At 45.6% G+C, this 26,047-nt stretch overlaps 1 protein-coding gene across 4 annotated transcripts in view; it reads left to right on the top strand.

Annotated features, from left to right (window-relative positions):
* The window catches only part of NFKB1 (nuclear factor kappa B subunit 1), a 105,803-nt gene extending 83,798 nt beyond the window's left edge, over positions 1-22,005 (top strand). For 3 of the 4 annotated variants that reach the window (XM_081812049.1, XM_081812048.1, XM_081812047.1), the window contains exons 13-24: positions 695-784; positions 2,248-2,433; positions 3,576-3,717; positions 7,282-7,396; positions 12,298-12,499; positions 12,968-13,137; positions 13,479-13,581; positions 15,871-15,995; positions 17,403-17,469; positions 17,795-17,967; positions 18,719-18,899; positions 21,152-22,005. In XM_081812049.1, the coding sequence (XP_081668175.1) occupies positions 695-784; positions 2,248-2,433; positions 3,576-3,717; positions 7,282-7,396; positions 12,298-12,499; positions 12,968-13,137; positions 13,479-13,581; positions 15,871-15,995; positions 17,403-17,469; positions 17,795-17,967; positions 18,719-18,899; positions 21,152-21,309 (1,712 nt within the window). In that variant the 3' untranslated portion in view covers positions 21,310-22,005. The remainder of the gene's footprint in view (positions 1-694; positions 785-2,247; positions 2,434-3,575; positions 3,718-7,281; positions 7,397-12,297; positions 12,500-12,967; positions 13,138-13,478; positions 13,582-15,870; positions 15,996-17,402; positions 17,470-17,794; positions 17,968-18,718; positions 18,900-21,151) is intronic. The other variant, XM_081812050.1, reaches the window with a different exon arrangement.
* The last annotated feature ends 4,042 nt before the right edge of the window (positions 22,006-26,047 follow it).

Here is a 26,047-nt window from a genome sequence, read left to right as displayed (position 1 = left end):
CCACCCCATCCCCCACTCCAGCAACCCTCAGTTTGTTTCCTGAGATTAAGAATTCCTCAGTGAGATCATATGATACATGTCTTTCTCTGATTGACTTATTTCACTCAGCATAATACCCTTTAGTTCTATCCCCGTCATTGCAAATGGCAAGATTTCGGTTTTTTTGATGGCCCCCAAGGAGTTTTACGTACGAGTTTATGCTTCCACCAAAAAATGCCTGAGAATGAACAGTGTGGTCATGTTTCCTTTGAGGAGTCAGTATTTTTTCTGTATTTTGTTTGGTTCATTTTTTCCCGCCAGAGGTTATTTCAAGGTCCTCTGTGTCCGCAAGTCTGAGTTTGGATGGTGACCACTCACCATTGGCTTCTCCTCTCCACATAGGAGTGGGAGCCTTTCTCCAGCATGCACTCCTCCCTGCTGCCCCAAGCCTGGGCATTGCCGGAGTTGCCAAAATGTAAACTTGATCAGAGTAGAATTCTGATCATCCCATGATCCCCCACAGTGTGTCTTGCTAACTCCCAACGGAAGCACCATGTCGGGCACACTACCCTCCCACACCAGAGCCTGTACTCACCTTAGGGAAGGACACCAAGCTTGGCTGAGTCTTTGTTAAAAAAACAACATCAACAACAACAACAAAACACCGAAAAAGCAAAGCATCATGAGGTTTCAGTTGTTTTGCTTGCCATTTCAGGGTACGGCTTCCCTCACTATGGATTTCCTACATACGGTGGAATTACCTTCCATCCTGGAACCACTAAATCTAATGCCGGGATGAAACACGGTAAGTAAGGTAGTTTTTTTAATAGTGAGAAAAGAATAGAAAAATTGCCAAGAAGTTTTTATCATTACCTATCACAACATTGTCATCTTGAAAAAAAAATTGATAAATGCCAATAAACTAAGAAGGTACTTCTCCAAAAAAAAAATATTATTCCCTGTGGTGAGTATAAATTCTATTCACAGTACTTATATATTGATTTTGTAAGTGGCATGACCAGGGGGAGGAAAAGAACATTAAGAAGGGACATATAGAAAGACTTGACTCTTCAAACATAAAAAAGTCACCAAACTTACCTATTCTTTCCCTTTTTTTTTTCTTCTCACATACTATACTTTTGCACATATTTTGAGTTTTATAGGAATGGCCTTTCCACATCAAATGCATCCCCTAATTTGCAGTCGTCACACCACGGGTTCATAATTTATATTGCACGTCCTTTCTAGTGTACCCATTGAAGAAATAATACAGTGAAGCCTTCCCATGTATGGAATGCCTGTTTTATGTCAGGGGCCGCTGCATATTTTAACTGTAATCTTCACGATTGCTCTGTAAGGAAAATAGTAGTGTCTCCATTTTACAGACAGAGGACACTGAGGTTCCGACATGTTCATTCACCCCCCCGGAAGGCACATACCTGTTAACGGCAGAACCAGGATTTGAGCCAGTTCTCCTCATAAAACCTAGGTGTTCTCAGAGCACATGTCAGATAGCATGGTCGGACCAGAAAGAGCACAGAAATGGCGCCCCAAGTGGCTCCCACACTAAAGAATGTGCCTTGATATCATATCTTAACAACTTGCTTGGTTAATAGCATTGGGAAAAAAATAATTCCTCTGTTTGTATCTAAACTTTAAAAATTCCACTTCCCGGGGGTGCCTGGGGGTGGCTCAGTCAGTTAAGCATCGAACTCTTGATTTCAGCTCAGGTCTTGATCTCAGGGTCGTGAGTTCAAGCCCATGCTGGGCATGGAGCCCACTTTAAAAAAAAAAAAAAATCCACTTCCCTGCAATTCACAGAAGAGCTGTATTTCTTTTTTCTCCTTTACAAATAAACAGAATGAAATGTCAGTTTTTAGAAGTATAAATAAAAATTTTTTAAGATCTTAAAAGTTCTCATCACAAGAAAAATTTATGACTATATGTGCTGACTGATGTTAATTATTGTGGTGATCATTTGACAATATGTACAAATATTGAATCATTATACTGTACACCTGAAACTAATGTAATGTTATAATGTCAATTATGCCTCAGTAAAAATGTGTCTTTTAGAAGTGAGCATTTAAAATAGCCCCAAAACAGGTTACTTAATGATTTGACTGTTTTAAAAGGAATTTTAAATTACTGGTTTTCTTTTCCCTTTGCAATAAACTAGCCTCCCATCTTTATCTGATAATTGAAATAGTAAATTATAACTTAATAGACTTTACTGAGGAAAAGCTGATATTTTTGCTTTTATCTTAGGAACAATAGACACCCCATCTAAAAATGATTCTGAAGGTTGTGGAAAGAGTGTGGACAGAGAGGCAGCCAGCCTCCCTGGGAAAGTAACTGAACCTGCAGAACAAGATAAGGAGTCCAGCACTGGGGATGATGAGGTTACTCTGACGTATACAGTGGGAGTAAAGGAAGAGAACTCTGGGTTTCAGGGTAAGTGAGCATACACATGATTACATTGTACTGACTGCTGAGGAGATGGGTTGTGGTTGGAGGAGTGGAGACTATTGCCAGAAGACAGGTTTATTTTCTGTTAATCTAAAAATGATGCATCAATACGTAGTTCAGTGTGCTTGCTCTTCAGAGTCCCGTGTGCTTTTTGAAAAACATGTGTCTGAACATTTTATTCACACTGAGATTTCCATTTTCCCCATGTTGTTCTCGAATATAAAGTACTGAAGTTTACATATGCATTCTCCAATCATAATTATGCAGTTTTAGGGTATCCTGAAAGATCATCTAATTCATTTCTATCACAGATAATAGGGAAAAGTTTCCATAACTTTAATAGTCTCCTCTCTCTAGACTGTAGCTTGACTGTCATCCCGAAGTAGAACTTTGCCTGAAAATAAGGCCCTTTCCTTTTGCCCTGATGCCCTCTTTGAACAGTTAGGATTAAGAGCGACCGAGCACTTCTGTGCCTATTTTAACCAGCACTCATTAGAGAAAACGGAAGGGAAAGATGGCAAATATTTCTACTTGTTGGCCACTTATGGTCTCTATCACATTTTTTTTTTTAAAACACCACTTTAAAAATGTACAAAGCATGGTTAGTTAGGTGGGGGGATCATATAAAAACAGGCCACCCATGGTTTTGGCCTGCAGGTCTCAATTTGCCTTCCCCTGACCTTCCAGAAGCAAACTTCACAAGCACACCGAAGACCTATGGGAAGTCTGTCTGTGTTTTTTGATACTTTGTCTGACTGGAGAGTTGTTTAAGACTCCAGTGAAGGATTATTTCATCAGGAGATGGATTATTTACAAATAGTAAATCGAATCAACATTATTTAGAGATTGAGTGTTCCCCCTAAGATAACAGACATTTCTAAATTTGTTTCCCCCGACAAACCACAGACCGATTTTTCAGATCAGCCTCTGTATTTGTCAGTAAGCCAATGTCCAATTGTGCTTTTTCTAGTGAACACGGTGCAGAAGTCCTGAAAGGAGCATTTGCAACTCAAACGATGTGTGTCGAGGTATCAGAACCCTGATGCTGATGGTTTTGACCTCGAGCATGCCGTACCTGTAGAACAAGTGTAGGAGACTCACCTGTGATTGTGGTCATTGCCTTGCAGACAACCTCTTTCTAGAGAAGGCTATGCAGCTGGCCAAGCGGCATGCCAACGCCCTTTTTGACTACGCGGTGACAGGAGATGTGAAGATGCTGCTGGCTGTCCAGCGCCACCTCACTGCAGTGCAGGATGAGAATGGGGACAGGTAAGTCAGGACTTGTGCAAACAAGAGTTGTTTTAGGGCCAGGAACAGAGAAAATCACTGTATGCTCACTGGCTGGAGATAAAAAGAATCATTTAAAGGTATTGGGTCCTGTCACTGGAAGACGATCGTGGGCAGTAATGTGTCAGTAAGGTCGAATCCCTACTTTGCTTCCCCTGACCGGTGGCTCTCACCTGTTGGGCCCTAGCGTAGCTCGAGTCCTCCTCTAAGAGTACATCGTTCTGGGCAAGAAAACGAAGATGTGTGTGGGGAATGGTGGTACTTTTTCAAAAACCTTGCTTTATTTATTGGGATAACGTGTGGAATAACATTTAATAAACCTATTTATTTACGGGATTAATAACATTTGCTTTATTTACTGAAATGGTATAATAATAAAATTTGGTCCAACCAGATCCCTCAAGCACTTGTTATCCCAACTGCGTATTTATGATGGTAGTGTACTCAAGACAAAGCCCAGAGAAGACAGCACAACGACAACAACAGAACAATTAAGAGCCGACTGTCATTCTTTCCCAGTCACTGGTTCCTTTGCTCCTGCCTCCGTTCCTGGTTACCAGTCTGCGACTGGGTCAGGCCCCTGTGTCTGCTCTCCCTCACGCCGTGGGGGAGGCGAGCATTCCAAGCACCGGGCGTCCATCTCTGCTCTCACTGAGCTGATATTGGCAAAGCAGCTGGCTTCTTTCTAAAACCGTTCTCTTGGGCCTTTCACTGAGGCTCCTAAAATGATCTCAGAAGCCTGTAAGAACAACAAGAGACAACAGCCCTCAGATTCAAGTCAAGTGCCTTACCTAAAACTTTCCAAAAATAGCGTCAACCCCGAGAAACCCTTTTCTGTAGAGGAGCTCTTGAGTGCTGCGTTTTAAGCCTCGGTTTAAACGCTGATCCAAACGCTTTAGGAAAGTGCCAACCTCAGGGTTTCAAACAGAGACCTTTGTTCTCATTCCTTGCAGCGTAACCAAGGATGTGGTATAACCACTGACCTTGTGCTACAGTATGAGAGGAGCTCGTACAGCCTGCTTTGTGTAATGCTGTGAACAGCAGAATGTTTTCACGGGCTTAAAGAATCCACTTAGCGCTCAGCAGCATAGAACCACAAGAGAAAGCAGCCAGTTACCCAAGACAGAACAGCAGCGTTTCAGGTGACATTTTTACGGGCCTGCGGCATTGAGGAGCCTAAGAAAGATGAGCACGTGGAAGCTAGCGGGAGCCTGCGGCCTATGGAGGGAGGGTTGTGGAGAAGATACAAGGCGCATGCATTCAGTGGGTGCGTGGAGGGGCAGGTGCGGGCACGTGTAAGGACACATACGGAGCGGCCCAGGAGGTGGTCTTCCCTGCCCAAGCGGAACATGAATCCTTCGAGTCCCCTCCTGGGACCCCAGACATACTCCTACCAGCAGGCTCTCGGGGTTTGCCGCAGCTGGAGGCGGAGAGGGGAGACCCAAGAGGAACCCTCACGAGAATGTGGCCAAGGGAAAGCTGCTGGTCCTCACATATCAGGGCTGTTTTCATTGAACTTGTCACACTCAGCTAATAATCTGAGTCCTGGAGCCATTAGTCATCACAGAAAATACAATAAAGAAAAGAAAAGAACTTCTGGTGTTGGGGACATTCCCATGAGGGTGTGAGGATTTATGGGGGAGGGAGAAGGTACTTCTGGGATGAAATGCTGAGCTGCGCATGGAAATTTTTAGGCAGTTTTGAAATATGACCTTTTTCTTGGTATATGTGCATCATGTCTGCGTCAGACTTCAGGCCCTTTTTAGACGGCTTCTTCCAGCCTCACATTTCAAGAGACAGTAGTGAAACCTCGACATCATTCGTTTGCTCTCTCAAGTAATGAAGCCATAAGTTTGTTTTTTTAGGCCCTCTTGTGCCAACGTTAATCCCTAGTAAGATGCACTTACTTTTGCTAAGAAAGAGGCCTGGAAAACATGACACCTCAGATGTTTCAACTGGACAAAATCTAGCCTGTGCCTCAAATCCCAGATGTCCTGCCACGATGCGATACTCAGTATGCTCTGCATCGCGATCTGTCCATACTTCGGCATATTCCTTATCTTAGGGGTTCATCTGCAGCTCTACAGAGCAGTACCCATGTCTTCCTTCAGCGGGATGGCTTAAGGGATTAAGAGGTGGCCTTGGAGCCAGATGGACTGGACCTGGGCTGGGCTCCCAGCTTCGCCACTCACTAGTTAAGTGACGTGGGTTGAGTTCTGTTATACCTGCCAGTCCCAGTTTCATCATCTGAAAAATGAGGATAATATTACCTACCTCACTGGGCTTCTTGTTACAATAAATCAGGTCATATATGTCAACTACATAGCATGGCCTGGTAAATAGAAGCTCTAAGCCCAAAGTAGCCACTTTTTTGAGTCCTTTCAAATTATTTTTAGTAGTAAGTTTTTTTAACAATTAAAAAATTGTGTCGGGACGCCTGGGTGGCTCAGTCGGTTAAGCGTCTGCGTTCGGCTCAGGTCATGATCCCAGGGTCCTGGGATCGAGTCCCATATCGGGCTCCTTGCTCAGCGGGGAGCCTGCTTCTTCCTCTGCCCCTCCCTCCTGCTTGTGCGAGCTCGCTCACTCTCTGTCTCTCTGACAAATAAAATCTTTAAAAAAAAATTTGTGTCCCTAGGACTGATGCTTGGCACCTGCCAGTATTTTCAGCCTTATTAGCATAAGCCCTGAGGCTCATTCTGTCACCCTTATTTTAGCGCCTGAATTGTGTGCCAGGGCTGTAAGGCTGACCCAGGGAGGACCAGCCCTGAGATCACAGGCCAGAAAGGGGGAAAGACAGATAGAAAACCACAGTTGCATAACCAAGCAGTAAACTTGAGGGGAGACCATGTGCTCTTCCTAGGAAGTTCGAAGAGGAGGTAAGGTTTGAACTGGAATATGAAGGATGGAGTAGGCACTGTCCAGGCAGAGAAAAGGAGCAAAACCATTCCAGGCAGAGGGAATATTTGCAAAGGAGAAATAAAATCACATGTTCCTTCAGAAGTTTACCTCAAGAGTCCTCTCCCAGTAGTTAAATGCCTGACCCCATTCGCCCCTCTTGGGATCTAGGAAGATCTTTCAGAAGCCACCACACTGTATTTTGGAGGAGGCTGGAAGGTTAGGTGAGGTAACTACATTTTCCTGAACAGTTGCTAGTGCCGGGCATTTTACATACATCATCTATATGTCAACGGAAGCCAGGAAAAAGCTAGAAGAGAAAATGCCCTGAACTATCACACGGAGGCAGAGTGGGGATTTGAACTTATGTCTCTTTCCCTTGAGGCCCGGGTGCTTTTATGCCTCACGAGGTCAGACCAAAATGTCCCCAGAGGCCAGGCAGGCCTGGTAAAAGAGTGGGCCTGCGTAGGCGGTAGAACATTCCCACCTCAGATTCAAGACATTTAAGATTCAAGACATTTGGGGGCCGAATAAAAGGAAGTATGAGAACCAGGTTCAGTCTGCAAGTCTGATCCTTTCTTGGGAATCTCTCTCTTTTTTTTTTTTCCACTAACATTTTAGTTGATTAGTGCCACTCTGTTTTTGTTCCAGTGTCTTACACTTAGCAATCATCCATCTTCATGCTCAGCTTGTGAGGGATCTACTAGAAGTCACATCTGGTTTGATTTCTGATGACATTATCAATATGAGAAATGATCTCTACCAGGTAAGCAGAAATGCCAACTGAAGAAAAATCCAGTTTGTACATGCTTGCGTGTGTGTGTGTGTGCATGTGTGTACGTGTTATTTCTAATAATGTTAACAGTAGCACAAATACAGTGCTTTGTTTTGTAGGTTAAATCCTAAAAGCCCGTAACTTGGGAATATTATTTATGATTCAGGATCCTTTAATCTGTGAATATAATAGAAATCACTCCACAATGAAATTCAGCATCCTGCTGGGGGAAGGCAAGTTCAAATTTTAGAAATCTGTCGAAGAGTCGATCCATTTTCTTTTTTTTTTTTTTCTTTTTCAAATTTATTTTATTCTTTTCATTATAATAAGTGTACTTTTTAATCCCCATCCCCTATTTCACCCATCCACCACCCTCCTCCCCCCTGGTAGCCATCAGTTTGTTCTCTGTAGTTAAGGGTCTGTTTCTTGGTTTGTCCCTTTTTTTTTTCCCCTTTGCTTGTTTGTTTTGTTTCTTAAATTCCACGTAAGAGTGAAATCGTGTGATATTTGTCTTTCTCTGACTTATTTCACTTAGCATTATACTCTCTAGCTCCATCCATGTTGTTGTAAATGGCAAGATTTCATTCTTTTTTATGGCTGAATATTACTCCACTGTGTGTGTGTGTGTGTGTGTGTGTGTATCACTTCTTTGTCCATTCATCTGTCGATGGACACTTAGGCTGCTTCCATGGTTTGACTATTGTAGGTAATGCTGCTATAAACGTAGGGGTACATGGATCCCTTTGAATTAGTGTTTTTGTATTTTGGGGGTAGATACCCAATAGTGGGATTACTGGGTTGTAGGGTAGCTCTATTTTTAATTTTTTGAGGAACCTGCACAGTGTTTTCCACAGTGGCTGCACCAGCTTGCATTCCCACCAGTAGTGCAAGAGGATTCCTTTTTCTCCACATCCTCGCCAACACTTGTTTCTTGTGGTTTTGATTTTAGCCATTCTGACAGTTGTGAGGTGATATCTCACTGTGGTTTTGATTTGCATTTCCCTGAGATGAGTGATGTTGAGCATCTTTTTTTTCTTGTTTAAATTGAAATATAATTGACATATAACATTGTATTAGTTTAAGGTGCCCAGTAATTCGATATTTGTATATATCACAAAATGATCACCAAAATAGGTTTATTTACTTGTCATCCATCACTGCCTATAGTTACACTTTTTTTTGTGTGTGGTAAGAACTTTTAGATCTATTCTCATAGCAACTTTCAAATATACAGTACAGGAGAACCTAGAGTAAATATGTCACTTCTGTCAAGAAAAATACAATTGAAAAAATTAAGTTTGGAAAGCCAATAATGTGTAAGAATTTTGAAGTCTGCTGAAACACATTTTGACAACATCTAGATTAAGTGTATATCAAATAAAGGGTGCTGAAATCAGAACACAGAAAAGTAAAAAAAGGTTGGTTGAAGAGAAAGCATCTTTCAAAAACAGAAAGCTCAAATCAAGGAAAACAGGAAACACCAGAGTTTTGCTCAGATCAAGTTTGAACAGGAATTCTGTGGGTTCAAAATCAACTTGAGGAACCCTGGTACAGAGGTCCTCAGACGTTGCCGAGAGAAGGTAGCTGGGACCCGGTGAGGCTGCCTGATGGGCACGTGCAGACCTCAGGTGGGGAAAGGAAATTGGAGCTGCACTTGGCAGAACCAAAGCCTGGAGCCTGGTGTTGGGAGCCTGAGACCTGACCCAGCCACTCTGGCCAAAGGGGTGCTCTCCCCTCCCAGCCGCCTTTGCCCCCCCCCCCCCACATGGCTTTGGTGCCAGTCTCCTGGTCTTGCCCCTTGTCAGCTTTCTCATTTTCTCCTTCCCTTCGCTCCACCCAAAGTGACTTCCCAACCCTCGTTGGCCTGGACAGTGTGCTCAGATGCCTGGTCCGAGCATACCTGTCACTCTAAAAATATGGCCCACAATCATGTACAATTAATTGCACAGTAAAGGTACCTGTTCCAGTTCTGAGTTGTTAAAGCAGGTGATGTGAATCATTTTTATCTCCTCGAAGCAAAAGAACTACAGTGTTGACATGTAGCTCTCACTAGATTGTTATGTGTGAATAGGTGTTTCCTGATAAGGGAAATAAGCTTCCCATTTGATGTAAGGCTTTCAGCTCCTTCCCTGGTGGTAATGCTTAATGTCAACGGAAGAACGAAGTTGGGGATTCTTCACTGACTCATAATATAAATGAGGGTGAAGTCTAATTTTAGGTAGACATTTAAAGAATGTCTTCAAATTTTCATACCATCTTGGGGGTTGTTGGTATTTGGAGAGTCATCTGGCCCTGGAAGCTTGATTCTTTCAGGCTTTAGGACTGATTGTTCCTCTCAACCAGCACGAGCGTACAAATAAAACTGGGAACGAACGGCACTGTGTCGCTTCTCGGTCCTCCTTTCAAAGACTGCTTCGCTTCGCTGGCTGTAGGTCAGATTCAAGGAATTACTTGTTTTTCTGTTTATAAATAGGCCCTGCAAAGGACACCACACAACAGGATTAGTAGTCGTGATTTATTATGTGCTGACCTCCTTACTGTATCATTTGGTTACATATATTGAGACTCTCTCTGATGTGCTAGACACAAAAATCTTGAAACCACCACCTTTGACACTTCTTGCCTTCCGAACTGGAGACTCTCGGGAGAACACAGGTCCATTTTCCCCCAACTTAGCACCGCTCTCATTCATGGACAAGGATTCTGGGATCCCCTGGTAATGCCTTCTAGGTCTCAAACATACACCCAGTGGCAACTTCGATTTGAGACCTAGAAAAGGCTGAAATTTGGACTCGTTTATCTTTGTAAAGTTTCTCTGGTAACTATTTTCAATGGAAAAATTATACAGTTCTCTAAGTAATTTGGATTATTTGGCAATTGTCTTAGACAATCTCCCAAAATACCATTCACTAATCTTAGTACATTTCTGTGACCATCTGTCATGATCAAATCTCTCTCCCCACCCACTCTCTAAAGATACACTCAAAATAATCCCAGTGCATAGAGTTAGGATTCTTCTGAAAATTTCTGAAATCTTTTGCCTTCAAGCCCTCTCCTCTTCTTCACTCCCCACCATAGATCACCCCTCCAGTGTGTTTGATACGGATTGTTTTATCTGCATACCTTCCTATGTAACATTAATGAAGGGTTTTGTCCATATGGATTTTTTTCTTCTGTGTTTTTAATTTTTAAAAATATAATATATGTTCATAGTTCTTTAAATCGTACATAAGGAAATACACTGGAAAATCAAAAGTTGCCCTCCCTGGCAGTATACAAGTCCCCTAACCCCACTCCCAAATATAACTGTTGCATTTGTAAGTATTTTTCCAGATAGTGGCTATGTAAACATACACACTTGAAATAAATATAGATATTTTACTATACTCTCACAGTCCACACTGTGTTATATAATCCTGGGGTTAAAGATCTAAAGCCTGAAATTTCATAGAAAACCTTCAGTGGGACTATGGTTTTTTTTTTAAAAAAAAAAAGCTTCTCGTACTCATAGTAACAGAATTTGTATAACGTGAAAAAAAATCATTTTAAAACTAGAGATAATTACAAATTTCTGAGTGGTATAATATTTTATAATTTCAGATCTTTTTTACAATCTCATTCTCTCTCAGATTTTTTTCATCTCCCCAAATAGCATGTCATATTAATAAATGCACTTTTTTTTTAACATATTTATTTCTTAAGAAGAAGGCTCTTGGCTACAGTATCTAAAGTTTTTGAGGACATCATTCTATTTCAAGCTGGAGTATAAAAGATGAAAAAAAATAAGAGAGAATGGAAATTTGGCCCAAAAGCCTGTCTGGCTTCTGCTGTGTGCAGTTATCACTGTAACGGAGCGGAAGCCGCGGGAGCATCTTGCAGCGCCTCCTGGGCTGAGGTTGTCCTGCACCAGCTGGGCGTCGGTGGCTTTACCCTGTTGTCGCTGCTGTGGCCGGGAATCGCGTACCGAGAGAGAAAGTTTAGGCAAATTGTCACTAGACAGACTGGATTTCACAGACTCCTGTGAAATAGACTGATTTGTATAAAAATATCTCGCTATTCTGTCAGTGGCCTCAGTTCTTTGAAAGATACTTTCGCGATTGTGTCTGTCTTGCTCATTTTGAAAACACTCAGTTTGCAAAACATCTCATTTGCATTCGCCGAGGCACTACTTTGTGGGCAGAGTAATCAAATGGACTATGTATGCACCTATTAGGTGTTAGCGATTCAGCTCGCTTGTTCATCTGAGCCCTCTTACTGAGATGGTTCTGTCGTCCTGGTTATGACATTTAGAATCCTTTGACACCTGCTATAAAATGGGGGTGCCCCAGAGTTCTATTGGTTGTTCTCATCACAGAGCCAGCCCACAGAAAAATATTTTTACTTCAGCAAACTCACTTTCCACGTTAATATAGAATGACAGCACCTTTGTGAATTAGTTTCTATTGAGTAGTTAGTTCATTTCACCTTCTTCAGTAAAACTGTAGCCTTGCTTTGATTTGTTAATATACAGAATTATCAGCTGAAGATAGATTCCTGCTACAGATTCAAGGAAACTAAATTTATTAAGAGAAGAATTAACGTATCAGCAGTCAGCAGGCTGTAATGAGAAACAAGAAAGCGATTAAGAATTGTAAATATAAAAATAATCTTAATTATCGCGTGGCTCAATATCAGTCCAGCATACACACTTCATTAGCACAGGACATAGAACAGGGAGTAACTTACTTGCAAAAGAGAGGAGTTAATCTGGCAATGGGAACCGGCCCTGAGGCATGACGCCATCTATTGCAGCGGCAGCCACAAAACCCGTAGGTTCAAGCCCGGGGAGGGAGAGGGGGGTTCAAGTGTTTGCTGCTGAGCAGTGTATCTCCTGACCCTTCTCCACTTCCCAGACACCCTTGCACCTGGCAGTGATCACCAAGCAGGAGGCTGTGGTGGAGGACTTGCTGCGGGCCGGGGCCGACCTGAGCCTTCTGGACCGCTTGGGTAACTCTGTTTTGCACCTAGCTGCCAAAGAAGGACAAGATAAAATTCTCAGTATTTTACTCAAGCACAAGAAGGCAGCACTACTGCTGGACCACCCTAATGGGGAAGGTAAGAGACGAGCAGACGTTGTGGATAACCTTCTCTCTCTGCTTTCTAAACAATTGGTAGCTACTTGCTAAATGTGTGTTCTTTGATTTGCACCCAAAAGTGCTTCCCTTAGTCACCCGGAGGTTGTCATCTCTCCTGAGAATTTCTTTTGCTTCCCCTAATTTCTTTAAAGATGATTTGGAATTGTTAGGAGGTGGAAAAAGCAGAGGTCTGAGCAAACACTGGTCTTGAGGTGTAGAAGCATCGTTTATCCAAAGAATGTTTATTTGCCCTCAGTGTCTCCTGAGAACATACGAGGAGACCGTGGGTTTCCATGCAGAACAACAGACTTGCGGCGCCTTGCCAGGCTCTCTGGAGCAGAGACACTAGATGTGCTGAGAGTCGACAGCATTCCCTCCCTGGGGTCCAGTTTTGCCGCCTTGTGAGCAGCCTCCCAGCTGCATGACCGTCCCTGTGCTTGGGCCGCAGGTCTAAACGCCATTCACGTAGCCGTGACGAGCAACAGCATGCCGTGCCTGCTGCTGCTGGCGGCCGCCGGCGCCGACGTCAACGCGCAGGAGCGGAAGTCCGGGCGCACGGCGCTGCACCTGGCCGTGGAGCGCGACAACATCTCGCTGGCGGGCTGCCTGCTCCTGGAGGTAACCGACGCGCGCGTTTGCCTTTGCGTTGAATTCCCAAGGGGGCGTTAGGACCGTCTTTTCAAGGCATGATGTCAGCAACAGCCTTTCCCCCTGCGGTCACCTCTCTTTATTCCATAGCTACTCGAGGCTTCGGGGTAGTCAGCTTTGGGCAGTCCTGACACCATCGGCCCCTTCTCTCTAACTGGGCATTTCTCAAGTGGCAGAGCCCGCCCCAGATAGCAACCGGGCTAGTAATAAGACCTTTTCTAGGACCTAGGGCTCATGCTGACAGGAGAAGGTGGGGACTAAAGGGGGAGAGAACCTTCCACTAACTCTTTCCTGTGTGGGCTGGATTTTAGGGTGATGCCCATGTAGACAGTACCACCTATGATGGGACTACAGCCCTGCACATAGCAGCCGGGAGAGGGTCCACCAGGCTGGCAGCTCTTCTCAAAGCAGCAGGTAAGGAAGGCGGCCTGGCGGGCACAGCTGGAAAGTGCTATCGGGAATGCAAACCCAACTCCTCCGAGTTGAACAGCCCCGCCTCCTTCTTTAAGCCGCGGAGCTCCTGCTGAAATGCAGGAGTAAATAAAAGTCACACTTCCACGGCCCCCTGGAATGGCGCTGCTGGGACTCGTAATCCTGGGCTCCATCCTGATGGTCATGTCAGTCTTTACCCTCTAATTCATCCGTTTGTTTTGGATATTGGTGGTTTAGGTTGACTCCCATGCCAGGAGATCTTCTTAAAGTTGAATTTGATTCCTTAAAGAAATCTGAGCAGTACCAGCCTCGGATCATGTCAGAAGTCTCCAGGAAAAAAAGTTGATTGGTAGAAGACATTTTAAAATTTCCTTTGGCAGGAGAGGTCCCTTAGAAGTAGAAATAATAGGAAAAAACAAATGGGCAGTGTATTGAGTGCTACCGTATGTGAGGCACTAGAACTTGCTAGCGTTTATTGACCTTACTAAGTGTCAGGCACTGTGCTAGAGCTGTCAGACGCACTGTCTCATTTAATCTGCAACAACCCTTAGAGGTAAGTACCATTATTATTTTTCCCATCTCACAGCAGACAAAATAGACTGAAGAGACCTGTGGGACCCAGTCCTGGGATCCTAGTAAAGGCATAACTATGAATCACACCTCGTCCATCTGAGCTTCCAGACTATTCTCTCTACTGTTTCTCTCCCCTGCTCTGCTCAAGGATCTGCAGATGTTATTCCATTTAATTCTCTAGTTCTGTGAAGTATAGAAAGTTATCCCTGCTCACCCTTGAATCTCTCTTGCCTTGTATACTTAGAACCTCAACACATGCTTAATGGGAGTAGTCCCTCAAACCTTGAGCTATCTGATTTCCTATAGAGGTTTTTAAAACTTTTTTAGAAAATAAATGCTTCATAAATTCAAGAAAACAGAGCGAGTTAAATATCTCTTTAAAAACTGAGTCCAGGAAGATGCACAGACTTTTTCTTTGGGAGCCCCACATACTTCTAAGTGAATAAAATCATATCCAAATAAACAATAGCCTTTTCTTTTCTTTGTCTCAGTCAAGTCAAACTTTCTCTTGGACAAGAGACTCTGATTGCAGTATGTATGAATAGTTTGGGAGTCACTGGTTATAATTAAGAAATGCCTTCAGACAAGAAGCTATAACCCTTTCAAAAATGCTTTCTCTTGAATTCTTAATATCCCATGAAAGGAGTGCTGAGTAACAGTTTCTCCATGATATAAATGAAGGCACTTGGGTGAAAAACCTAGTCCTGAGCTCCCAGTCATGAAGAAGGTCACTTCAGGAACAGATAGCTCAGCTCCTCTAGCATTCTCCAGCCCATAAATTGTTCATCTTGTTTCTATTCTGTTTCCATGGTCAGATGGCACTCACTGCCTTCTAGATCAGGCCCGGGCTGGAAGGTTGAAATAAGAAACAGCATGAAGATCCTTCTCTGACTCTCATTAGGCCCTCTCCTGTTATTGAAATTGACACAAAGCAAATGATCTCCCAGCAAGATAAGAACAAGTTCTTCCCAGAAGGGTGTACCGAACTGACTACTGTTTGTTAGACATTAGACTTAACACTCTCATAAAAATAGTCTCTAAGCCTCTAAGAGGTAACTAGCTCTAATCTCTGAGTTACTTTTGGTGCACATTAAGAAACAGACTACATTTTTCCAAGATCAGCCCTAAAATTTTCAATTACTATACATTGTAGGAGAAGGTTTTTGCAGTGTTTGTCTGTTTAAGGATCGAGACCCTGGCAGTGCTGTACCCAGGAATAAAAGTGAGCCTGTTGTCCCTATACAGCAAAGTTTGCTCTTTTGAGCAAGTGGGAGAACAGCCTGAGACATGTGCAGTGGTGGGCACGAACTTGAACATTAAATTAGGTCCTGAATCCTAAGGGTGCAGCTCAGCCCCTGTAAATTGCTGCCATTACTCCTCAGCTTAAAGGTGTATCATTCGGTTGAAACCTGTCCTAGAGAGTTAAATGTGAGGGTCAGGGTACTTCTAAGTCTTTTGTCTTTGAAAATGTCCTTGGCTATATAGAGTATCATAAGACATCTTTACAGTCAAAATAAATTAGAATTTAAAAGAAGTTTTCTGAATATTTCAGTGGAAGCATGTTTTATGTAATAAAAATTATCCAGGTAATTGCCTTGAGTAGCTGTTATGCTTTGCCTTTGGAAATCTGACCTCTGCAGGCATTTCAGAGTTGACAGGATCGTGGTTTACCTAATGCTGTGTAACTTGACTTAACAGGTGCAGATCCCCTGGTGGAGAACTTTGAGCCTCTCTATGACCTGGATGACTCTTGGGAAAAAGATGGAGAGGATGAAGGAGTCGTGCCTGGAACCACACCTCTAGATATGGCCACCAACTGGCAGGTGCGTGTGGCTCCAGTCTGTTTGATGGCAGCTCCGGAGGGAGCTAATGATTCAGGAATATAAGAACAGATGGTCTTCTTGGGTTTTTACTCCCCAAAGCACAAGCCTTTTATTTTTAAGAAAGTCTGCTTATCAAGAGACATACTTATCTTGAAAAGCCTATCCATGAAAGATCTAGGTCAGCGGAGTTATGAGTATGAAAGTGTATGCCTCATCAGATCACGGTTAAGTTGTGAGAGAGGGTTCCATAAGAGAAAACACAAAATTCACAGAAGAGTTTTCCGTTCTGAGCTCACACCAGAATGGTCCCCGTCTCCATTTCGGAAGCTAGGAGAAATGTTACAATTTGCTTAGAACTTTGCTAAGTGATTTCTTTACATAAAAAGAACTCAGGGATTCTTCTGAGGATTTTAATAACTATAAACATAGTAAATAGACTTAAACTCTTCCTCCAAACTCCAGTGACCTGAGATCTGAAGGTGAAGAGCAGTGAGTAGGTCTTCATGGCCCAGGGAGAAGAGCCAGAGGGAGGACACGGGTAGCAGAGGGATCTCCAACACAATAAAATCGACTTTCTTAGGGCCAAGTGCTGCTCCACATCCAAAAACTGCTTGTTTGCCCCTTGGAGGTCCGTGGTGTTGAGCTGAGTGACCCTGGCAGAGACCGCATGGTTCCCCTTTAATTAAGCTGAGCACCTCGCTTTCCCAGAAGCCTCACCACAGAACACACAAAGATAACCCACTTCAGTGACCCCATGTCGTCCTCACATAGTCAGCAAGCACAGAGTGACTGTAGGGCACACAGAAAGGTCTCCATAGCTACGGAACTGTGTTTTTCCTTTTAACCTAAGACTTTTCAGTTTAAAATGTAGCTGGCACTGGAAAGAGAACATCAAGCCTTGTGAGCATTACTATACCTCAGTTTGAGCAAGTTTATAGAATTCGTTCTCAGAAGGCTTTTCCTAGGGGGGAGGGGGCAGTAAGGAGGCATGGCTGGCTTCAGCGTAAGCTCTGCGTCAGCTCAGTCCTCATCCGGGCCCTCAGGGACACATCACTTACTGATGACTCTCCAACCAACACATGGCCAATTCTGGGGGCCTGGACTGTCTTTGTCCTTCAGAGGGACCGTGGCACCGGCTCTCTGCAAGGTTGGCTTGGGTCTTCCTACCCACCTCAGAAGCCCCTGTAGAGCCCCGCCTCCTGGCCCCAGAGCCCCCAGGGCTTTTCTTTGCCCAAAGGGCATTGTCATGACTTTGTGGGTCATGGGACTAACTCCTTCCCATTCCTCCATCTTTGGGGTACTAGGCCCTCCTCAGGAGGACACAGTGAGTTCTTCATTACAAAGAAACTGACTCCTGTCCTGGTCCCTTTAATGTATAATGTTTCTCCACGGTTTTCTCCCCAACAGGTGTTTGATATATTAAATGGGAAACCATATGAGCCAGAGTTTACATCTGATGATTTACTTGCACAAGGTGAGCTCTTAACCAGTGTTCCCTCCACACAGTCATGTAAAGGGCTGAGGGAGAAGCAACATTATCCAGGCCATACTGTGAAAGGCTCGGTGGCCTGTTCCAGCATCGAAAGATCCTGGACGTATGCAAAGGAGACCGTCCAGTTGTAATCTGCTAAAGCACGCATACTGCTGTTACTCAGCAGGGCTGCTGCCGACTCCAAGTAACGCAGCTTCAGTGCTCCCACTGGGAGCTGGGGGCCCGAGGGCAGCAGCATGGCCGTGCTCAGTCCCTGCCGATGTCTCCGGTCGCTTGGGACAGCTGTGCTTCTTCTTCATTCCTTCAGGAGACATGAAACAGCTGACTGAGGATGCAAAGCTGCAGCTCTACAAGTTGCTAGAAATCCCTGATCCAGACAAGAACTGGGCAACTCTGGCACAGAAACTAGGTCTGGGGATACTAAATAATGCCTTCCGGCTGAGTCCTGCTCCTTCTAAAACTCTTATGGACAACTACGAGGTAACCCATCACCTCACATTTGTACTTGACTCCCGTCTGTTAACATCGCTGACCTGGGCATGGTCCCCCCCTCCCCGACCCTTAACTCTGAGGAGGAAAATCAGTCATTACCCCTGTCCTGGGAGGGTGACCCAGGCCAGGGTGGAAACCCGCCTTCGGAAGAAGGCAGTTTTCAGATACCCTAAGGTGTTCCCTATTTTCAAATACTTTGGGATTTCCTGCAGAAATCCTAGGTAGAGGGTCAGGGTTGTCGCCAAACTCTGACCCCCACCCCCCAACCAACCTGATAGACTGTGATCCACATGCGTTATCTTCCCGTCCCCAAGAGCGTGCCTCGATCCCGTGTCAGGGCACGGAGTCAGCTTTCTGTGAGGTGCAATCATTGTCTGCTGAAGATGCCCTCGTTCGCTCTGGTTTCTCAGTGATTTTCAGAGCTTCCGCCTAAAACAGGGATACTGCATGACCTTGTCGGCAGGTGGGATTTCACTGCCTCAGCCCCTCTCCCCCTTGCTGCCTTCCACGCTTACTGGAAGCCGCTTGTCTGATTTCCTGAGCGGTCTCGGAGCTGACACAGGAAGCTCGACGCGAAGGCCGTGCAAAGGCCACGCGGCTCGGCAGCCGGCTTCGCTGTGAGCCCTCGCAGCCCAGGCACTTGCAGGGGCGGAGTGGGGCGTGCGTCGTGGCCCCAGGCCGCCTGCTGGCTCCGGGCTCGGGAACACCTCGGTCACACAGCTTCCTGTCTCTCGCGCAGGTCTCCGGGGGTACCGTAAGAGAGCTGGTGGAGGCCCTGAGACAGATGGGCTACACCGAAGCCATTGAAGTGATCCAGGCGGCCTTCTGCGCCCCGGGAACTGCGGCCCCTGGCCCCGGGAAGGTGGCGCCTCAGACCCTCTCGCTGCCCCTCTCACCTGCCTCCACGAGGTCGCCAGTAGGTAAGGGAAGAACAGAACCAGCCCCTGAGGTAACCTCCTGCTCCCCAGGCTGTGTCTCGGCGTCTTGGGCTGTGGCTGTCCTCCCCACCATCGTCCCCTGTCCCGTGTGCCTGTCACCCCTGCAGCTCACAGGTGCTCCCCTCTGCGCCTCTCCTGACGCTGCCGGTCAGGTGGGCTACTCTCCCCAGGAGCAGTCACATTGACCCGGGAGTCACTTGGATTCGTGCTAAATACTAAAAACAACATGATGTGGCTGCTTAAGGCTAATAGTGTTTCTCTCACTTTTTAAATGTAAAAGAGAAAGAAACTCACAGAGCAAGGCGTAGAGAGCCAGGAGTGGCCCCAGACTGGGGATGACACCACAGTTCCCACCACAGCGCCCTCAGCTCCTCACCTCAGCCCAGAAGTGGCTTCACCTTCTCCCTGCGCCTCCTCCAGGCCCCCAGCACTGAGCCTCTGTCACCCACCCGAAACACACCACAGAACAGCACTCCCAACAGCCCAGTAACCCTTTGTTTCTCACCAAATGTGTTCTCACACTCTCTCAACAACCACTCGGCGCTTTGTCTGGACCATCCCTCTCTCAGTCCCCACCGAGAACACAGCAGCAACTCGAATTCCCTCGTCCTTGACAGACCAACAGTTGGCCTTGTCGGGCAGAAGCTCTGCCATCCTCCAGGAGGTTAAGGCAAAAATCCGAGCCTCGCCCATGGACACTTGCTGCTCGCAGTCAAAACGCACGCAGCCCCCAGTCCTTCCTCTGGGACCACCTCTCTTGTCCATCCACACTTCATTTCTTGCCTCAGTTCCTGCAGCAGCTCCTGGTCTGCCCCCCTGCCTTCAGTCCACTCTTGACACAACAGGAGTAAGAGTCTTTTTAAAAAGGAGTGCTATGCCTATAGCTGTTGGGTGCCTCCCAGTTCACCTGTCCGCTCACCAGAGCTTTATTGAATTCCTCCCGTGTGCCTAGCACTGTCTGAGGCTCTGAAGATGGAGCAGTAAGTAATAAAGGCAATGTTCCTTTATCCATTCTCTCTCGCAAATCCCTTTCATATGCCTTTCCTCCCGCCCCACTTCCCTGTACCCCCCGTCCCCCAAACCTCCGCTCACAAGTCTGATCCCATCTTAGGACCCGAACCTTCCCTGCAAAGAGCCTCACCTCGTGGCTCCTTCTTGCCCTTCAGTTTCAGCCCAAGTGTCACCTCGTCAGGGGCCTTTCTAGGAGAGTAAGGACAGATGTTGCACACTTGGAAGGAGTAATGTGTCCACTAGCAAAACAACCCTCATCTCCTATCTCGTGACCTGACGCTCCTTCCACACAAAGAAATAGGAAAATACTTATATCTTTAACATTTGATTTGATCTCTGACTTGTAGTTATTTTTAAAATTCCTCCTACACATAATAGAAACCCAGTAAAGATTGGGTGACTGAATCAAATCAATCAATAAATCAACCAAATTAGTAACAAGACAATAGTGTGTCACTGCCATTAAGGTCTTTATATTTTAATATTGGAACTGAATATACAAGAAGATAGCATTTTGATTTGTGTATATCAGACTTTGCTTCTTTGATCACTTTCTATAGGAAATAATTCAACATTGTTCAGATCTCTGAAGACACTTGTCAACAAGGAGAATGTGACCTAATTGTTCATCACAGACTCCTTTTCATCATAATCACCTTATCTTTTTTTCTGCTACCGGAAGGTTTTTGAGGCAATGTGTAGCATTTACTAGCACGTGAGGCCCAGAGAGATACCTCATTTTTAGTTCCTACTTCAGTCACGCATTTATTTTGCCTGGGTTCAGCAATTTCCCCAGCTGGAAAATAGGTAATACAGTGGTTGGAAAAATACACCTGATTTCTAAGAAAAAAAAAAGGCCCACCATGAGTTAGGAGAAATCAGAAAGGATTCTGATAAACGTGATGGTAAGAAAGAGATTTGAAAACATTTGCCTAATTTTGATGTCTTCCTGGTTTTTCTGTTGCTCGGGGCTCTGCCTCCCTCGGCCGACCACGAGCACAGTAACGACATAGTGACAGGCCAGTGGCACGGTGGGGGATGGGGTGGGGGGGGGCTGGGGCCTGGGGCCTGGGGCCTGGGCCTGTGGAAGCTGACAGGCAGAGCTGCTGCTGGAGAGCCTCTTAGAGCCAGACTCAGCCTCGCTGGAATAGAAGGTGTACGAGAGCCACGGCTCTGCCTTTTCCCCCAGCTGTGCCCCAGTGAGTCTGTGCTTCTTCCCCCAGACGAGGCCCGAGACGACAGCATCTGCGACAGCGGCGTGGAGACGTCCTTCCGCAAACTCAGCTTTACAGAGTCTCTGACCAGCGGCAGCTCCTTGCTGACTCTTAGCAAAGTGCCCCACGAGTACGGGCAGGAAGGACCCATAGAGGGCAAAATCTAGCCTGCCGGCCCTTTCCCTCACGCCGTGTAAACCAAAGCTCTGAAATTCCACCACTGTCCAAAAGAAGGAAGGCGAAGTGCATCTGCAGGAGCTCAGAGGAAAACCAGCCTGCCTGAATCTCTCGGAATTTCATTCAAGGCCCTTCGAAGTCGGCTTCCTTTCTCGGTTCTCACGGGAATATTACTAGTCCGGTCCACGAACACATGGTCCCAAGCGGTCACCGGCCAGCCCGCCGCCTCGCTGTGGGCGAGTTCGCTTAGTGAGCTTTCCCAGCTGCTTCCTGTTGTCACTGCTGCTGCGCCCCGCCCCCCCCCCCCTCGCGCTCCCACTGGCATTAAAAGGCGGCCCAGTCCCCACCTGGTCTTCTCTCTGGCCGTCCACAGCACTATCGTGCATTCAGATTAAGGATTATGAAAAGGGATATTTTTAAAATGAAAGTGACGTGGTGTATAATAAAAAAAAAGGCTTGACTGCTTTTTCTAATGTGGTTATGTGATTTGAAAAAAGAACATGTAATATCAGTATGTAAACATGGTTACAATCAGTGCTGAAAATGGTCTTTTCCCCCTTTTCTGCATTTTGCTATTGTAAATATGTTTTTTAGATCAAATACTTTAAAGGAAAAGATGTTGGATTTATAAATGCTATTTTTTATTTTACTTTTATAATAAAAGGAAAAGCAAATTGATGATCTCATTTTGTTTGATCTCCAGAAATACTTTTCTAAGATGATTCCTTGTAATCATGGGATCATTCCACAGCCCGTTATCACATTCACATTCCCCTTTAGAGCCCGGTTTTTGACCCAGAAATGAACCAAAAAAAAAAAAAAAGATTCAGAAGAGCAGTGTTTTAAGCTGAGATGAAAGCTTTGGGTTTGTCGAATCATCGCTTGGCTCATTTCATTCAGTACCGCCTCACCTCCCGCCACCTCATTGGACAGCGGTCCTCCGCACCCCTCAGGGTGCTCTCAGGGCCCCTGCGAAGCATCAGGTCCTGCAGTCTCAGCACATGGGTGCTGTGATGAACACTGTGATATGCAACCAAGAACCCTCTCTAACGAAGGCCTTGTGGACCCAGCCGCCAGGAGCACACTTGGCTAAAGTCCTCTCTATCTGTCAGTTCCTTCGGGGATTGCCTCAGCCACAGAGAGCTGCCCCATCAGCTCACGCTCATGTCCCTGATGGTCCCAAGTAACACCGATGGATGTGGGGTACAAAGGCTCCCTGGCATGGGACGACGGTGAAGAGCTGTCTGTGCCCCCGAGCCCCCTCACTGGCTGAGCTGCTGTTTGGGTCTGTGTCACAGCTCCGGTCTTCCCTCTGCCCAGGACGGCTTCCTCCCCTACCCTGCTGCAGGCGTGGGTCCCAGGGCACCCCGGCTCCATCCCAGAGCCGGCTTCCACGGAGTCCGACCTGCACAGGGGCTGGGAGCTAATGATGGCCACTTTTGCACAACATATGAAGTCATGCAATCTTGAAAATAACCCAGTCAGGTATACAGAATTATCCCCAATGTACAGAGAAGGAAATTGAGCCCCAGGAGTTCATGTAGGCAGTGGCTAAGCTGCTTCTGAATCTATATCCAGGTCTGTCTAGTTCCAGAGCTCATGGGCTAGAGAATTATCTTGGTGAGGATAAAAAGATAGGTTAAAATAATTGAGTCCAGAAGTAGACCCCAAAATATATAGAAATTCAGTACATAGTAAATTTCAAATCAATGAGGAAAAGATGTTTAATCAATAAGTAGATGTTCCATCTGGTTAATCACTGGGAAGAAGTCAATCTGAACTCCTACTTCCCTTCTTTCATCAAAATAATTTCCAAATATATCAAAAATGAAACCATAAAAATGCTAGAAATGCTAGAAATCATATATGAATAATCTTGAAATAGAGGAGGCCTTTTTAAGTAAGACTTTGTCCTCTGGAGGTAAACAGTTTGGGTTCTTCATTTCACAGTGTGCCTCAAAGAAATGAAATATTTTTCTTTTTTTTTTTAAAGATTTTATTTATTTATTTGAGAGAGAGAGAGAATGAGAGACAGAGAGCATGAGAGGGAGGAGGGTTAGAGGGAGAAGCAGGCTCCTCGCCGAGCAGGGAGCCCGGTGCGGGACTCGGTCCAGGGACTCCAGGATCATGACCTGAGCGGAAGACAGTCGCTTAACCAACTGAGCCACCCAGGCGCCCCGAAATATTTTTCTTTAAACTCTACTTCTGTGTTTTATTACATTGCCATTTCTCCACATGCTCCAATCCGTTCTTCAGTTTTTGAAAGTTGTATCTTTAACGTTTTTATTTTTTTTAAGATTTCACTTATTTATCCATGAGAGACAGAGAGAGAGGCAGAGGCAGAGGCAGACGCAGAGGGAGAAGCAGGCTCTCCAAGGAGCAGGGAGTCCAGTGTGGGACTCGATCCTAGGACCCTGGGATCATGACCTGAGCTGAAGGCAGATGCTTAACCATCTGAGCCCCCCAGGCACCCCGAAAGTTGTATCTTTAAAAAAAATACTCTCCTTAATTTTCCAGCAACAAGCCCGTGCCACTGTTCCTCCACCCGTTGCTCTCTGTGGCAGATGGTCCTTTTCCAGCTGCCCAACACCGGGTCTCCTGTCTACGAGATGTGCTCCTCCCTCATCAATGTAAGCCTGTGACGAGGATAGAAGTGATGGGCTTCCAAGGTTAGGTGGGAAAAAGCAATGCAGCTTCTGTCCAGGCCCCCTGGGTCACTCCCTCTTGGAACCCCGTTACCATGCTCCGGGGGAGCCGCGTGGATACATGGAGAAGCCGCGTGTAGGTGTTCGGCCAGCAGCTGAGGTCACAGCCAATTCCAGCACCACCAGATGTGTGAGGGAGGGAAGCCTCGAGATGATTCTGGTAGCCGTTGGGTCACACCTGTCTAACCTTCAAGCTGCCTCAGCCCATGCTGTCCAAGTAGAGACAAGCTGTTCAGCCGAGACCTGCGCAAATGGCAGATTCACGAGAAAAATCATGGTTGATGGTTTAAGTCCTACGTGCGGAGAGTTACCATTCTCCAGGTCTCTAACCTGACAGTTCCCATACCAGAAAGCCACTTTAAAGAGAAGCTGACTCCAGGAGGAACTACTAAGCAACCCCTGCCGAGACTAAAAATAACATTCCCCTTCTTCAATAAGAAGCCCTGTTTCTCTTCTGTTCCAGAAACTTCCTCTTTCTCTCCTCCCAGAACTCAGTGTGGCCTGAGCCTCTGCACGGTGCTGGAGCAAAAAAGCTATCGATGCGGTCTGTGCCTCCGAGGAAGTAGTGTCTTTCATACTGTGCCAGCAGATGGGGATAAAGACCAGGAGGAATGCAGGAGATCAGGTGGAAAGCTACAATGGGCCGGAAATAAACCTTCCCAGAAAGCCGGTCTCTCAGCAGGAAGCCATTTAAAAATAGTTTTCTCAGAACTTTGTCATCTTTACTGTGCAGGCATCACCTTGACTTCGGCAGGATGGGCAGTCTCTGTCGGCAGAGGGAGGCCCTCTCCACCCACCTGAGTCCCCTGCAGTAGTCCGACGGGCCATGGATGGTCCTAGGCACCGCTGATCTGCAGCCTCACAAACCAGACCCTCTGCACCTTCGCCAGAGAAAGGAAAGGAAGGAGCCAGGCAAATTTATGTGCAGTTCCCTTTGCATTGATGATTTCTACCTTCTACATGATAGTTGTCAGGACATCCCTATGAGGTACATATTTAACTCCAATTTCACAGCGAGGAAACAGATAATCTGAATATTAATTCAACTCAGATTTAAATCCAGGTCTATCAGATCCCATACATTACTCTTTAACCATGTCTGAAGACCTTTGAAGGAAAGAGGTTGTATTTAAAAGAGAAAGAAAAAAATCCATACAATTCTGTATGAGGATGATGGAGTTAAAATGTACCCCAACCAAAATACAAAATGAACCCAGAATATCACTGAAGGGATATGTTGCTTAAATGTTAACCTCACTTGATTTTCCTTCTAAAACCAGGCTAAGATGCTTAAGTATGAATTATTCATGGGCTGGAGGTCACTAGGGGCATCTCTTTCTCCTTACTGGGCTTTCAGGGGGAATTTTCTTTCTGATTTGTGCTTCCCCAGGTAATGGGCTTGGGGAGGCACAGGAGTCAAGAGATGGTGAAACCAGAATGCTGTCTATTTTGGGGTGCCTGGCTGGCTTAGTCGGTAGAGCATGTGACTCTTGATAACAGGGCTGTGAGTTCGAGCCCCATGTTGGACATAGAGATTACTTTTTAAAAAATGCTGCTTATTTTCTTAAGCATCACAGAACTTAGAGCTGGGCAGTATCTTAAAGATCACCCAAGTAAATCATCCAAGTTGTCATCTTTTTTTAAACACCTATGATAGGAAACATCTTGTCTCTATAATCCTCATTATAGCCTGCTGCTTCATTTAAACACCAATCCCAGAGGCTATAAATTCTTGTCCATTGGTTGGGGGAGGCGCAAAAGAGGGGCTTGAAATTAAATGGATTCTCTCATTCTCCATTATTTTTTTTTTAAGATTTTATTTATTTATTTGACAGAGGAAGAGACAGCGAGAGAGGGAACACAAGCAGGGGCAGTTGGAGAGGGAGAAGCAGGCTTCCAGCCGAGCAGGGAGCCCCATGCGGGGCTCGATCCCGGGACCCTGGGATGATGACCTGAACTGAAGGCAGACGTTCAATGACTGAGCCACCCAGGCGCCTCCTCATTCTCCATTATTGTGGATTCC

The sequence above is a fragment of the Leptonychotes weddellii genome, chromosome 2, assembly GCF_054177405.1.
Source record: "Leptonychotes weddellii isolate Sample4059 chromosome 2, ASM5417740v2, whole genome shotgun sequence".
In the NCBI taxonomy this organism is placed as follows: domain Eukaryota; kingdom Metazoa; phylum Chordata; class Mammalia; order Carnivora; family Phocidae; genus Leptonychotes; species Leptonychotes weddellii.
The sequence above is the reverse complement of the archived record's forward strand: the minus strand, read 5'-3'. Positions and strand labels throughout refer to the sequence as shown.